The sequence below is a fragment of the Lepidochelys kempii genome, chromosome 1 (assembly GCF_965140265.1).
Source record: "Lepidochelys kempii isolate rLepKem1 chromosome 1, rLepKem1.hap2, whole genome shotgun sequence".
NCBI classification, from domain to species: Eukaryota; Metazoa; Chordata; order Testudines; family Cheloniidae; genus Lepidochelys; species Lepidochelys kempii.
In genome coordinates, this window is record NC_133256.1 from 96041029 (window position 1) to 96055029 (window position 14001).

General features: G+C 44.4%; 1 protein-coding gene across 2 annotated transcripts in view; it reads right to left on the minus strand.

Annotated features, from left to right (window-relative positions):
* The window catches only part of UGGT2 (UDP-glucose glycoprotein glucosyltransferase 2), a 301272-nt gene that overhangs the window by 13906 nt on the left and 273365 nt on the right, over positions 1-14001 (minus strand). For both annotated transcript variants that reach the window (XM_073348024.1, XM_073348019.1), the window contains exon 37: positions 107-223. In XM_073348024.1, coding sequence (XP_073204125.1) covers positions 107-223 — 117 coding nt within the window. The remainder of the gene's footprint in view (positions 1-106; positions 224-14001) is intronic.

The following is a 14001-nucleotide window of genomic DNA, read 5'->3' on the forward strand; positions in this document are numbered from 1 at the left end:
TGATGGGGTCTTGTATATGAGTACAGAACTAAATTTCATATCTTGTGAAAATTGAAGAAACTTGGGTTAATAAAATGACATTTTCATCAACCCTTAATTGACTTACCAAATCAATTGTTTTAGCCTTTTTCTTGGATTCATCGTCACACCAGGTTTCACACCAGAGCCATTCTTGAGGGAGAGTCTTAATGGCCAACTGATGAATCATGTTATTGGGAAGATCCTGCACAAATTATTTAACCAATCACAAAATTAGTAACCTTGAATTTTGATATGCCAATAACCAGTTACCAAAAACTGAATTATAACACTACTACTTGAAGGAGATGGCAAAAAACACCTATCTCTGTTCCCATTTCTGTGAAGTATTTTTATTCACTAAGTTTCTCTCTAAGTGCCTGTCTACTTGTTTTTCAAATTGGTTAATAACTGCTAAAGTCTTTGGTATCCAGTCCCATCTGTTAATTACAATATGAGTACGGAAATTTTCCTTGTGTTGCCATAATGTGTGGTCCTCTCTTAGATTCAATTCATGTTCTGATATTTGATGCAAGTGATACTGCTTCTACCTGATATTTATGAGTCTGCTTCTGCAACCTTATTCACGGTAAGTGCTACCCAATATAAAGGTTGTAGAATTAGATTCTATGAAATTATCAAAGCATAACTGAATCACTTCCCATTCCCCAAACTTCCAAAACAATTTTTCTTAAACTCCTTTCAAGAGCACAATGCTAATACTGCATTCTAGAACCTATTTACTTTTTATTTTTTTAAAAGAAAAGCAGACTCCAGAGGGCTATTTTGAAAATGGTAAAAGTAATAAGTCTTTCCTATGCTCTTCTCCTCACTCAAATTTCCTTGTTTTTAACTCATCTTTACACAATGGATTGTAGATGCCTATTGTTGATAAACTGTACAGTCAATTGCTTGATCACCCTTTGGTTCATTATGAAATATACTTGAGACCAGATAACCAGTGTTAGTTAGGTGTATTGCTATAAACCAATAATAATATAGCACAGGAAAAGGGTTCTATATGACACCAGTCTCAGGGAAGCGGTCTCATGCATCACGGTAACATTCACATTACATAGAAGGTGTGTTCCCAAAGTTATATCCCTAAAGCCACCTTTTTATACTCTACCTGTTTACAAGTAAATGGTACTGTATACATCAGGGGTGGGCTAACTATAGATTGTCAGCCCAGTGGTGCACCCCGCACCCTTCCTGCACCCCAACCCCTTGCCCTGAGCCCCTTTCTGCATACCACACCCCCTCCCACACCCCAACCCCCTGCTCCAGCCCTACATTCATGACCCTGCATGCAATTTTCCCACATAGATGTGGCCGTCAGGCCAAAAAGTTTGCCTGCCCCTGGTATACATCATATGAAACTAGATTTAACCAATCAGCTTTCTACCTTTTTTTTTCTGGTACCATGGTGTACCCCTTATCTTTGTTCTGAATACATGCATTCCAAGTAGCAAGGGGTGTGTGAAGTCACCTTCTTGGTTTGACATGTATAGAACAATCACGTCTTGTCCTCTTCATTTGGGACACTGCAGTGTTGGCCTGTGAGAATACATCGCTAACTATTGCTATAGTAAAATAATCATATGTCCTGATCCTGACAATTTTCCTATCTACTTAAGTCAGATCTTACTTCAACTAATGCAAGGTGTTATGGGGGTACTTAGCATCAGAGAACACGATTATATTAAAGGTGTAGGCCAATTTAGAGTCTATAACTGCTATAATATTTGTACTTAATGCATACTAATATATATGTGGTGCAGATAATACATTAATACATTAATATTACAATATATACATATTGTGTGTGTATATATATATATATAGTGACAAAGTTCCTCCTCTACCTTCATGGGTCCTGCGCTTATTGGTGGATTTGCTTGCCTCAGAGATTCACGGCAGCCCTCAGTTTGGCCACTTTTGTGGCCCAAATCTGCTGTTCACTCAGATAACCTCATCACTGGCCAGCATGGGGAAAAAAAGAAGAAAACCCCCCACAGTGTCTGCTGATCCACCATGTAGGTCGGGGAACAGCCCAGAGACCTCCCCTCTGGTGGAACCCACAGTCCAGGTCAATTCCTCCTGTGTCTGATCAAGAGTTGGGAGGTTTGGGGGGAACCCTCTACTCCGGATTCCAGCCCAAGGCCCTGTGGATTGCAGCTGTCTAGAGTGTCTCCTGTAATACCTGCGTGACAGCTACAACTTCCTGGGCTACTTCCCCATGGCCTCCTCCCAACACCTTCTTTATCCTCACTACAGGACCTTCCTCCTGGTGTCTGATAACGCTTGTACTCCTCCGTCCTCTGGCAGCACGTCCTCTCACTCCCAGCCCCTTACGCGCCCCCCTAAAAACTGATGGGAGGTCCTTTTTAAACCACGTGTCCCGATTAGCCTGCCTGCCATAATTAATTCTAGAAAGTTCTTAATTGGCTCCAGGTGTCTTGATTAGCTTGCCTGTCTTAATTGGTTCTAGCTTTAGGATTGCTCTAGGGCAGCCCCTGCTCTGGTCACTCAGGGAGCAGAAAACTATTCACCCAGTGGCCAGAATATTTGCCTTCTACCAGACTCCTGTACCCCACTGGTCTGGGTCTGTCACAATATATATAACTAATGATGTTAATGCCCATGGTTTGTTGAGTGTGTAGGGAACAGGATCTAAGAATAAGTGTGAGATCACCCAAAATTACAAAGCCAGCCTTGCACAATATATCTTCAGATAGTCCGGTCCAAAGTTAAAAAAATATAGATGCTACTGTTGCATCTACTGATAAGCAATTTTGCACATACCCACTGTGTTTATATTTGAACATGTAAATCTCCATCTCCAAGCACTACTAGAGTCATAAATATTTTTATTTTCTTGACCATTCATAATGTATTATAAACAGGAGAGAATAAAATCACATATTTGTACTTGATTTGTAAAAGATCTAATGCATTTTAAAATATGTATCTAAAATTACTGGGTGTGTTTAGACAACAACATGTAAAGATTATACTAAGTCTGTGTCAAGTATCAAGATATACTTAGTTACATATTAACTTAAATTTAATGTTTGCTATTTTGCAAAAAAAGTTTCATGAACTTGAGGAGATCTAATAAGTGGACCGTTACCTTCTCAAATTCAAGTAAAACCAGATTGTTCCTCTACTGCACCTCACTGACTTTCTAAATGGAATCAGAATTCTTCAGTGAGAAAAAGTTTGTGAATGTACAAATGGAGGGTGCTGCAAGGTTATAAAGATTAGAAGGGTAGTAGCGTACAGATAGCTATTCACCACTTGCATGGTTTAAAGCAGATTATTGAAGCTGTGTTATTAAACATAAAAGTCAATTCAATTGGTTATCCTTTCAGAAGAATGCCTTATCTATAAAAACTGCCTTACTACTTCTAGAAGGCCAAGTAAAAGAAAATAGTCATGGCAAAGAGAAATAACTGTTGCAACAGCAAGGCTGTTATTTCCATCACAGTATCAGACTTCTCATTCTCTCAAAGAGTTGTTTAATCAGTTGAAACTAAGACCTTTCAGACACCAAAACCACTTCTAAAAACTGTTCTTTATTTTGGTTTACAGTATGACAGAATCTTCGCAGGTACAGTTTGATGTCCTACTTCACTTTAAAGAGAGGTTACGGTACTGCCTCAGCTTTAATAGAAATGCAATTCTCATTTTCATAAAGGAAACATTTCCTCTTAAAAACTGTATGCATTTCTTTATCATTCTCATTACTTGTAAATGGATATGGGTGCTCTGCTTCAGGTGCCCCCCTTGAGTCCTTGATCAGAGATTTATCTGCTAGACATGCCTGTTTGGCCCACGGATGTGTCCTATGCCTCCTATATAGGCTGGATAATAAGCCTATATAGGGATGCATATGTGAACCACCCTTAGTTCCTCCTTCACCCAAATGTCTCCACAGAACAGTCTGAAGGAGAGGGGAAGGAAGGGTGGGTAGTGGAGAAACCATAGGGACACATCTTGAAGAACTGCAGTTACTGCACAAGGTGAATAACCTCTTTTCCTTCTTTGAGAAATGACCCTATGGGTGCTCCACTTCAGGTGACTTCTAAGCAGTTTCCTGGGAGGAAGGAGAGCTTCAGAACAGAAGATAGTACTGGGTGCTCCACTGTAGGTATGTATGTGCCCCCACGCTGCAGATCAAAGAATATCAATATGTGCCGGCTCCTCACCTGCCATGAGGCTAGCCAGCATGTGCAAGCATTTCCCTCTCAGTTCCGTCTGTACTGCAGAGTTCATTCGTGAAACTCTGAGTAGAGGGGAGGATGGTGGGTCGTGGAGCACCAATAGGGATACACTTCTCAAAGAACCATCGTTACTGCACAAGGTAACTACTTCTTTTTCGAATAGTGACCCTGTGGGTGCTCCATTATAGGTGACTCCAGAGCAGTATCCAGCAGTGGAGGCTGGAAGTCACATCTGACAAAGATGCCCAACCGTGGTGCTGAACTGGGCATATGTAACCAAATCCCCCAAGATGGCATAGTGTTCAGCAAAAGTATGAGCAGATGCCCAAGTAGCAGCTCTGCTGATTTCTGATATAGGGATACCCTTGGCGAGGGCAATGGACGAGGACAATGACCTCGTTGAATGCATGCGTATTGAAGATGGGGGTGCTTCTGCACGCAGTTGGTAGCAGAGTTTAATACAGCCAGAGACACACTTTGAGAGTCAGTGAGCTGAGCTAGCTGTACCTTTTGACCTTTTCGCAAGGGAGATGAAAGTTTCTTGGATTTCCTAAAGGCCTTTGTCCTAGTCAAGTAGAAGGCCATGACTCTTCTCACATCAAGCATATGGAGGATCGTCTCTCTGTTATCTGCATGAGGTTTAGGATGAAACGCTGGAAGCTTGAATGAGTTGATTCAGTGGAAAGCAGAAGACACATTAGGGATGAACATTGAATGCAGTGTCAGCGTGATCTTGGCCAGGAAGAATACTGTGAAAAGGGGATGAGCCATCAGCACTGCTGTTTTCCCTCTGCTTCTCGCTGAAGTAACGGCGATAAGGCACACCATCTTCATGGAAACATGAGTCAATGAGCAGGTGGCCACAGGTTCAAACGGTGGTCTAGTCAGCCCTTTTAACACCAAATTTAGGTCCCATTAGTGGAGTGGGGGATCTAGGTTGCAGGAAGAGGTTCATAACGTCTTTAAGGAACCGCTTTGTAATAGCGTGGGAGAAGACTGAACAGCCCTCTACCTGCTGGTGAAAGATTGCAATCGCTGCTAGCTGAACATTCAGCAAGCTAACAGAAAGGCTTGATTTCTTTAGGGATAACAGGTATTTTAACACCAGTAGTAGGGTGGACATAGCAGGGTGGATTCCCCTGGGTTGGCACCAGATCTGAAACCTCTTCCGTTTCTGAAAGTAGGTGTGATGAGTAGCATCCTTTCTACTGTGTAATGCCACCTTCCTCAACTCCTTAGAGCAAGATGCTTCTATGCGCTGGAACCATGCGGGAGCCACGCTTTGAGTCACAGGGTCCACAGATTAGGATGGAGAGTGCGACCCTCGTTCTGTGACAGAAGTCAAGGAATGACCAAAAGGGTCATAGGTTGACAAACCACCAGCGTCAACAAGTAAGGGTATCACATATGCCTGGGCCAGCTAAGGGTAATCAGAATGATGTTTGCTTTGTCCCCTTTTACCTTCAACAGGACCTTTATCAGAAGAGGAAATGGGGGAAAGGCATACAGGAAGCCTTCATCCCAAGGAAAGAGAAGAGTATCTCCCAAGGAGTGCTGTCCGATCCCCGCTCTGGAATATTAATGGCAACATTTCTTGTTGTGGTAAGTCAGAAGTCTATAAACTGAATTCCTTGCACCTACAGCTGAATTCCTTGCACCTACAGCTGAATATAAAGAAATATGAATTTCTTTATATTCAGCTGTAGGCCCCAACTCCCAGAACAGAGCAAGGACCTTCTGAGCGGATGACAATGCCTTGAAAGAGTGGCCTTTGAGATGCCAGTTGTCAAGGTACGGGGAAAATTGCTTTTTGTCAAAGGTAAGCTTTTTGTCAAAGGTAAGCTGCCACTACTACTAAAATCTTCAAGAACACCCTTGGCACTGAAGATATACTGAAAGAAAGCACTTGGTACTGGAAATGATCTTGGTCTATGGTGAATCATAGGTATTTCCTGTGCGATGGGAGTATGACTATATAGAAGTAGGAATCTTGCAGGTCGAGGGATGAAAACAATCCCCTTCCTCTAGAACAGGAATTAAAATTGCTAGCCATCCTGAACTTCTGAGGCTTCACGAACTCGTTCAGCTGTCTTAGATTTAAGATTGGCCTTCAACTTCTGTCCTTTTTCAGTACGAGGAAGTATTTCAAGTAGAACCTCTTGCCCCTGTGAGGGGAAAGGACTGGATCTCTTGCTTCTAGCCAGAAGAGAGAGTCTCCACATCCTGCCTTAGTAGAAGCTCATGAGAAAGGAGAGGGAGTGACAAAAACTGGAGGGTGTATGTTATGGCCTGTATTGGTCCATGGTGATTCACTCCCAAGCCTAGTGGAAAGGGACAAAATAGTCCCCAAAGGGAGGGAAGTGGGCTAAAGGGTACAACTATAGAGAAATGGGAGGAGTCAAATCCTCTACTAAACCCATCAAAACTGCTGTTTAGGTGATTGAGGGCGGCCCTCTTCCTCTGAAACCTGTCTCTCTTTCTGGGGAGTTATGAAGATCTTTAGCACCCTGGGAACTGAGCAGGGCGTAATCTCTGGGAAATCTGTGACCTACTGAAACACTTCTTGCTTGTAGGTCCATAAATATCCCAAGGAACATATGGTAGCCCTAGAGTCCTTAAGTGTGTCCAGAGAATCATTCATGGTCTCAGAAAAGAGTCTGTGGCCATCAAAGGGGAGGTCCTCGGCTGTGCTTTGGACCTCTCTAGAAAACCCTGAAAACTGAAGCCAGGGTGCCCTGTGCATAACCACTACCATGGAAATGGATCTGGCAGCAGAATCTGCAGTATCTAAGGATGGCTGGAAGGCCATTCTGGACAAAAGAACGGACTCTCTGCAACAATAGACTGGAATTGTTCCCTGCAGTCATGTGGCAGATCTTCAATAAAGGCCATGAGGCTGTTGTAATTAGTGAAGTTATATTTGACTATGGTCACCTGATAGTTTGCAATCCAGAACTTCAAGGTGGTGGACAAGTAAGCTTTTGCCAAAAGAGATCCAGTAACTTCTGATCCTTGGTATAAGAGGATAGCCCTCAAGAATTGCTGTCAACCCCTCTCATTCACAGCATCCACCGCAAGAGAGTTAGGTGGAAGATGGGAAAACCAAAACTCAGAATCTTTAGGCAACACATAATACACCTTACTCACCCTTTTGCACATTGGTGGAATAGTGGCCAGCAACTTCCATACCATCTTAGCCAGATCCATGAGAGTCTCATTAATAGGTAGCACCAATCTGGAAGGTGTTGCTTGGAAGGTGAAGCCTATACTACTCATCTTTGACCTCCTCCAGAAGGATCTGCAGAATGTGTGCCACCCTTCTATTGAGGTCCTGGAATTGTCTGAAGTAGTTGGCAATGGAAGGAGCGGGGAAGCATGAGCACCTCATCCAGCAACGGTGATTAAATAGGAGCTTGAGGGCTGACTTCCTCATCTGTCCTAGCCTCCAACTCCTCAAACATCTCCTCCTGCCTTGGAAAAGTAGGAGGAAGATATGGAATCCCGGTTTCCCTAAGGGACAGTACTGTAATTTATCAAATTGTTGCAGATAGGTAAGGCTATGATTGAGTCACGTGTATTTTTAATAAAAGTCATGGACAGGTCATGGGCAATAAACAAAAATTCACAGCTCATGACCTGTCCATGACTTTTACTATAAATACCCCTGACTAAATCTTAGCTGAGGGGTCCCCAGGGCATTGCTGCTCTGGGGGGCCCCCCCGAGGCCAGCCCCACCAGCCGCTGCTTGGGCAGTCCCTGGGGTCAGCAGCCAGGGATCACCAAGCAGAGGCTGGTATGGCTGTGGCCAGCTGCTCAGGTCGCCCTGAGGTCAGCCACACTGGCCACTGCAGAAGTCATGGAGGTCGCAGAAAGTCACTGAATCCATGACTTCCGTGACAGATATGCAGCCTTACTGACAGGCAGATAACGGATCCCAATGTGGCCATTGCAAGGGTCCATAAGGGAGCAGTCCACCATGTTTGATGTGCCACAAAATCCTCCCTGTGTGAGAATGGATTCCTGAAGGAATATGTAGGACAACCCCTAGCAGAAATTGAGGAGGCCAACTGGGAATCCTCTTCTTCTTCTTCCAGATCCTCCCATGGGGGAGCAACCAACGAGGATGGAGGAGAGTCCTTTGCTACAGAGTGGCCACTCAGAGACCGAGGTCTCGGTACCATGAGGCACTTGGTGCCTGACAACAAAAGGGTCTCTGGTTCATCTGACACTGACAGCTCTCTCGAGTATTGGAACTCCTGTGATACCAGATGAGACCTTGGTTTTTTCCTGGGGGTTCTGTGGGTCTGTGAAATCCTCAGAACTGGATTGGATGGGATCTCTGGGTGATTTGTGACCTAAATTTTCTTTTGTTCAGAGGGGTTTAACTTCTCAGAAATTGTGCAGTCACCAGGGAGTCTAAGTGTTGCAGGGACTCATTTGTATTCTCTGAAAACAACTTCAGACAACCAAGGGGAGGGTTCTCTACAGTACTCTGGACCTCTCTGGGAAAGCCAGACAGTTGGACCCAGGATGCCCTGTGCATAACTACCTCCACAGAGATGGAATGAGCCATGGTTTATGCCATATCTAGGGATGCTTGAAGGCATGTCCTTGCCAGTATCTGTTCCTCAGCAATGATGGCCTGAAATTTCTCTTTGTTCCAGTGGAAGATGCTCAATAAAAGCAGTAAATTTTGTGTAGCGTTTGTAATTATATTTTGCCATGATAGCCTGGTAATTCACAATCTGAAACTACAGGGTGACAGATGAATAGGACTTCTGTCAAAAAAGTCCAGACACTTCTGAACTTTGTCATACAAAGTCCACTTGATATGGTGTTTGTTTCCCTTGATCATTCACCATATCCACCACCAAAGGAGAGGCACCATATCCACGCAACAAGAGGAGAGACAATTCTTGATTTAGTCTTAAGTGGAGCACAGGATCTGGCTCAAGAGGTGAATATAGTTGGACCGCTTGGTAATAGTGACCATAATATAATTACATTTAACATCCCTGCTGGGGGGGAAAACACCAAGCAGCCCACCATGGTACCATTTAATTTCAGAAAAGGAAACTACACAAAAATGAGGTAGTTAGTTAAACAGAAATTAAAAGGTTCAGTACCAAAAGTGAAATCCCTGAAAGCTACCTGAAAACTTTTTAAAGATCCATAATAGAGGCTCAACTTAAATGTATTCCCCAAATTAAATACACAGTAAGAGGACCAAAAAAGTGCCACTGTGGCTAAACAACAAAGTAAAAAAAGCATTGAGAGACAAAAAGGCATCCTTTAAAAAGTGGAAGTTAAATCCTAGTGAGAAAAACAGAAAGGAGCATAAACGCTGACAAATGAAGTGTAAAAATATAATTAGGAAGGCTAAAAAAGAATTTGAAGAACAGCTAGTCAAAGACTGAAAAAGTAATAGCAAAAATGTTTTAAGTACATCAGAAGTAGGTAACAACCTGCTAAACAACCAGTGGGGCTACTGGACGATCAAGGTGCTAAAGGAGCAGTCAAAGATGATAAGGCCACTGCAGAGAAACTAAATGAATTCTTTGCATTGGTCTTCACAGCTGAGGATGCGAGGGAGATTTCCAAATCTGAGCCATTCTTTTTAGGTGACAAATCTGAGGAACTGTCCCAGATTGAGGTTTTGGAAAAACTGATAAACTAAACAGTAGTAAGTCACTAGGACCTGATGGTATTCACCCAAGAGTTCTGAAGGAAGTCAAATGTGAAATTGCAGAACTACTAACTCTAGTCTGTAACCTATCATTTAAATCAGCTTCTGTACCTGTCAAGGTTCCTCCCCCACTCTGAACTCTAGGGTACAGATGTGGGGACCTGCATGAAAACCTCCTAAGCTTACTTTTACCAGCTTAGGTTAAAACTTCCCCAAGGTATAAATTAATTTTATCCTTTGCCCTTGGAATAGCCACTGCCACCACCAAACTCTAACTGGGTTTACTGGGAAACGTAGTTTGGACACGTCTTTTCCCCCCAAAATCCTCCCAACCCTTGCACCCCACTTCCTGGGAAAGGTTTGGTAAAAATCCTCACCAATTTGCATAGGTGACCACAGACCCAAACCCTTGGATCTGAGAACAATGAAAAAGCATTCAGTTTTCTTACAAGAAGACTTTTAATAGAAATAGAAGTAAAGGAATCACCTCTGTAAAATCAGGATGGTAGATATCTTACAGGGTAATTAGATTCAAAACATAGAGAATCCCTCTAGGCAAAACCTTAAGTTACAAAAAAGACACACAGACAGAAATAGTCATTCTATTCAGCACAGTTCTTTTCTCAGCCATTTAAAGAAATCATAATCTAACACATACCTAGCTAGATTACTTACTAAAAGTTCTAAGTCTCCATTCCTGGTCTATCCCTGGCAAAAGCAGTATACCGACAGACACAGACCCTTTGTTTCTCTTCCTCTTCCCAGCTTTTGAAAGTATCTTGTCTCCTCATTGGTCATTTTGGTCAGGTGCCAGCGAGGTTACCTTTAGCTTCTTAACCCTTTACAGGTGAGAGGATTTTTCCTCTGGCCAGGAGGGATTTTAAAGGGGTTTACCAGTACCAGATGACTGGAGGACAGCTAATGTGACACCAATTTTTTTAAAAGGCTCCAGAGGCGACCCAGGCAATTACAGGCCAGTAAGCCTAACCTCAGTACCTGGCAAATTGGTTGAAACTATAGTAAAGAAAAGAATGATCAGACACACAGATGAACATGATTTGTTGGGGAAGAGTCAACATGGTTTTTGTAAAGGGAAATCATGCCTCATCAATCTACTACAATTCTTTGGGGGGGGCGGGTCAACAAACATGTGAACAAGGGGGATCCAGTGGATATAGTGTACTCAGATTTTCAGAAAGCCTTTGACAAGGTCCCTCACCAAAGGATCTTAAGCAAAGTTGGCTGCCATGGGATAAGAGGGAAGGCCCTCTCAAGAGAACAGAATGTTGGGAATCATTAAGAAAGGGATAGATAAGAAGACATATTGCCTCTATATAAGTCCATGATACGCCAACATCTTGAATACTGCATGCACATCTAGTCACCCCATCTCAAAAAAGATATACTGGAATTGGAAAAGGTACAATTAGAACAATTAGAAAAGGGCAACAAAAAAGATTAGGGGTATGAGGAGAGATTAATAAGGCTGGGGCTTTTCAGCTTGGAAAAGAGATGACGATGACTGTTGTGGAGAAAGCAAATAGGGAAGTGTTATTTACTCCTTCTCATAACACAAGAACTAGGGGTCACCAAATGAAATAGGCAGTAGGTTTAAAACAAACAGAAGGAAGTATTTCTTCACACAATACACAGTCAACCTGCGGAACTCTTTGCCAGAGGATGTTGTGAAGGCCAAGACTATAACAGGGTTCAAAAAAGAACTAGATAAGTTCATGGAAGATAGGTCAATCAATGGCTATTAACCAGGATGGGCAGGGATAGTGTCCCTAGCATCTGTTGGCCAGAAGCTGTGACAGGGGATGGTTCACTTGATTACCTGTTCTGTTCATTCCCTCTGGGGCACCTGGCATTGGCCACCATCGGAAGACAGGATCCTGGGTTTGGTCTGACCCAGTACAGCCATTCTTATATTCTGAGAATTCGATAGTGAGTGAGCAAATAAAAATTCAAAGCCCTTGGTGGGGATGTATTTTTTATCAGACCATTTGCAAGTTGGTGTTACTATTACTGGAGTCTGCCAAACAGTCTCTGTCAGATCCGAAAGCACCTCTCTGATACGTAGCACAATTTTGGTTGGTGTTGCTGACTGTAGAATGTCCAGCAACTTGTGTTCTTCTTTGAGTGCTTGCTCATGTCGATTCCAGTTGTCAGAAAGTTTTTCCCCTAGCAGCACCCATCAGGTTGACTGTGAAGCCCCCTAGAGTGGTGCCTCCATGGTGCTCAATATATGACCCTGCCGACCTGGCGCCTCCTCAGCTTCCTCTTACCACAAGTGATAGTCATTAGAACTGTGGTGGCTTGCTCTTGCAAGTACTCGCCTTGTTCTCCTAGCTTTTTTTAATAGTTGTAGTTTTAATAGTGTTTGTAGTTTATAGTTAAGTTAGTTAGTAGTGGGGGGTTCTTTCCTCCCACCCCATCTTTCTATTCTCCCCTTGGGGCATGCCTCGATCTCAAGGTTTCAAGACCTGCATGTTTTGCCACAAGCCCATGCCAACGGCCGACCCCCACAACTCTTGTCTTAAGTGTCTGAACGGTGCAAGATTTGCAAAGGGTTCCATCCCAGAACTAAAAAGGAGTGGGACTTTCATTTAAAACAGCTCCTTATGGAGATGGCACTGAGACTGCAGCCCACCATGGGGCTGCAGGACCCGGCACTGAGTTCGTCAGTGCAGAGCGCTCCAGCTTCCATTAGAGAAGCGGGGCTGAGGAAAGACTCTGGGCCCAGAGACCCTTGGCACCATCGCTCCCTGGCACCAAAGCTGGTGGAATCTATCCAGCCCAGTCTCACTCCCCAGTGCCACAGAAGTGGCACCGGAAGCAGGACAGGAGACTATCTCCGGCACCAAGACCTGCTTTACTGGAGAGTGCCACTGCGGTGTCGCGTGGAGGAGCACCAGGCATCAAAAGCTCAGGAGATGGCACCATCGACTTTGGCCCCACAAAGGGGACCGTCGAGTTCGGTGCTGTTGGACTCCCTGAGCCAGGTGGTAGAGGTGGAACTACCATCCACCCTGGACACCTTTGAGGCTGTGAGGGAATTAATCGCCATGACAGCACCATGGTCCCTGGCCCCACAAGAGAAGCCTCCAGTTCCGTAGCATGCAGCACTGTCTCAAGGCAAGCCCACGATGATGCATCCACCTGCATCTCCGAGGCCACCGGAGAGAAGACATCGCTCGGAGTCCTGGAGACACTGGCTCACAGCACCGGTCAGACTCATGTCAATGCTCCCACTCTCATCACCGCTCCCTGTCATGGCACTGGTCCCTGACACTGTGGAGGTCCCGCTCCCGGCACCAGTCATCCCAGCACCAGTTGGCACCGGTTGATGTCTCCACGCTGTTCCTCTTCGCAGCCCTACTCTCCTGGTGCAATAAAACCAGAGGTCTGGCAAACTGCTGCCCAAGGATACCAGTATGGCCACTCGGGCAGGGGGTGGGTGGGAGGGGGGAGTCTCATATAGGAGTGGAGGTGGTACACAGGACTTATTCTACCATCCCTGACGTGGACAAGGATTCTTGTCAAAATATGGGTTCCTGTAATGATATGGAGAGGAACCCCCCACTGATAGATTGAATGTCTCCTTCATTCTCCTCAATGTCCAGAATGAGGGGAGGTAATAGAAAAGGGCAGAGAATCCAATGGTAGCAATGGTAATCCAGAGACTGGAGTCTTGGTACTGAGAGTCGTTTGGTACCCATAAACAGTGGGGACTATGGCTCATCTAACACTGACAAGGGCCTGGAGTAGCAAAATTCCTGCAGTACCAAGTATGTTGGTACCAATGTAGCAGTTGAGGTTGACAGTGCCAATTGATTTGAAGCACGTAGGTGCCAGGGCCGAAGGTGCCTGGTGCTGCAATTTCACCAGTACTGATGGAGCGGAGTGAGACAGCACCATTGGTAAGCCTGATGTAGATGGTGCCATGCTAGAAGACTGTCCTGGACCTCCCTGTCCTTCACAGATGGTACTGTAGCCTACTGGAGTCACGTTTCCCCTAAGTGCTCAGGGATCTCACAGCCACATCGGTACCAGAAGAAGAGTCCTTTG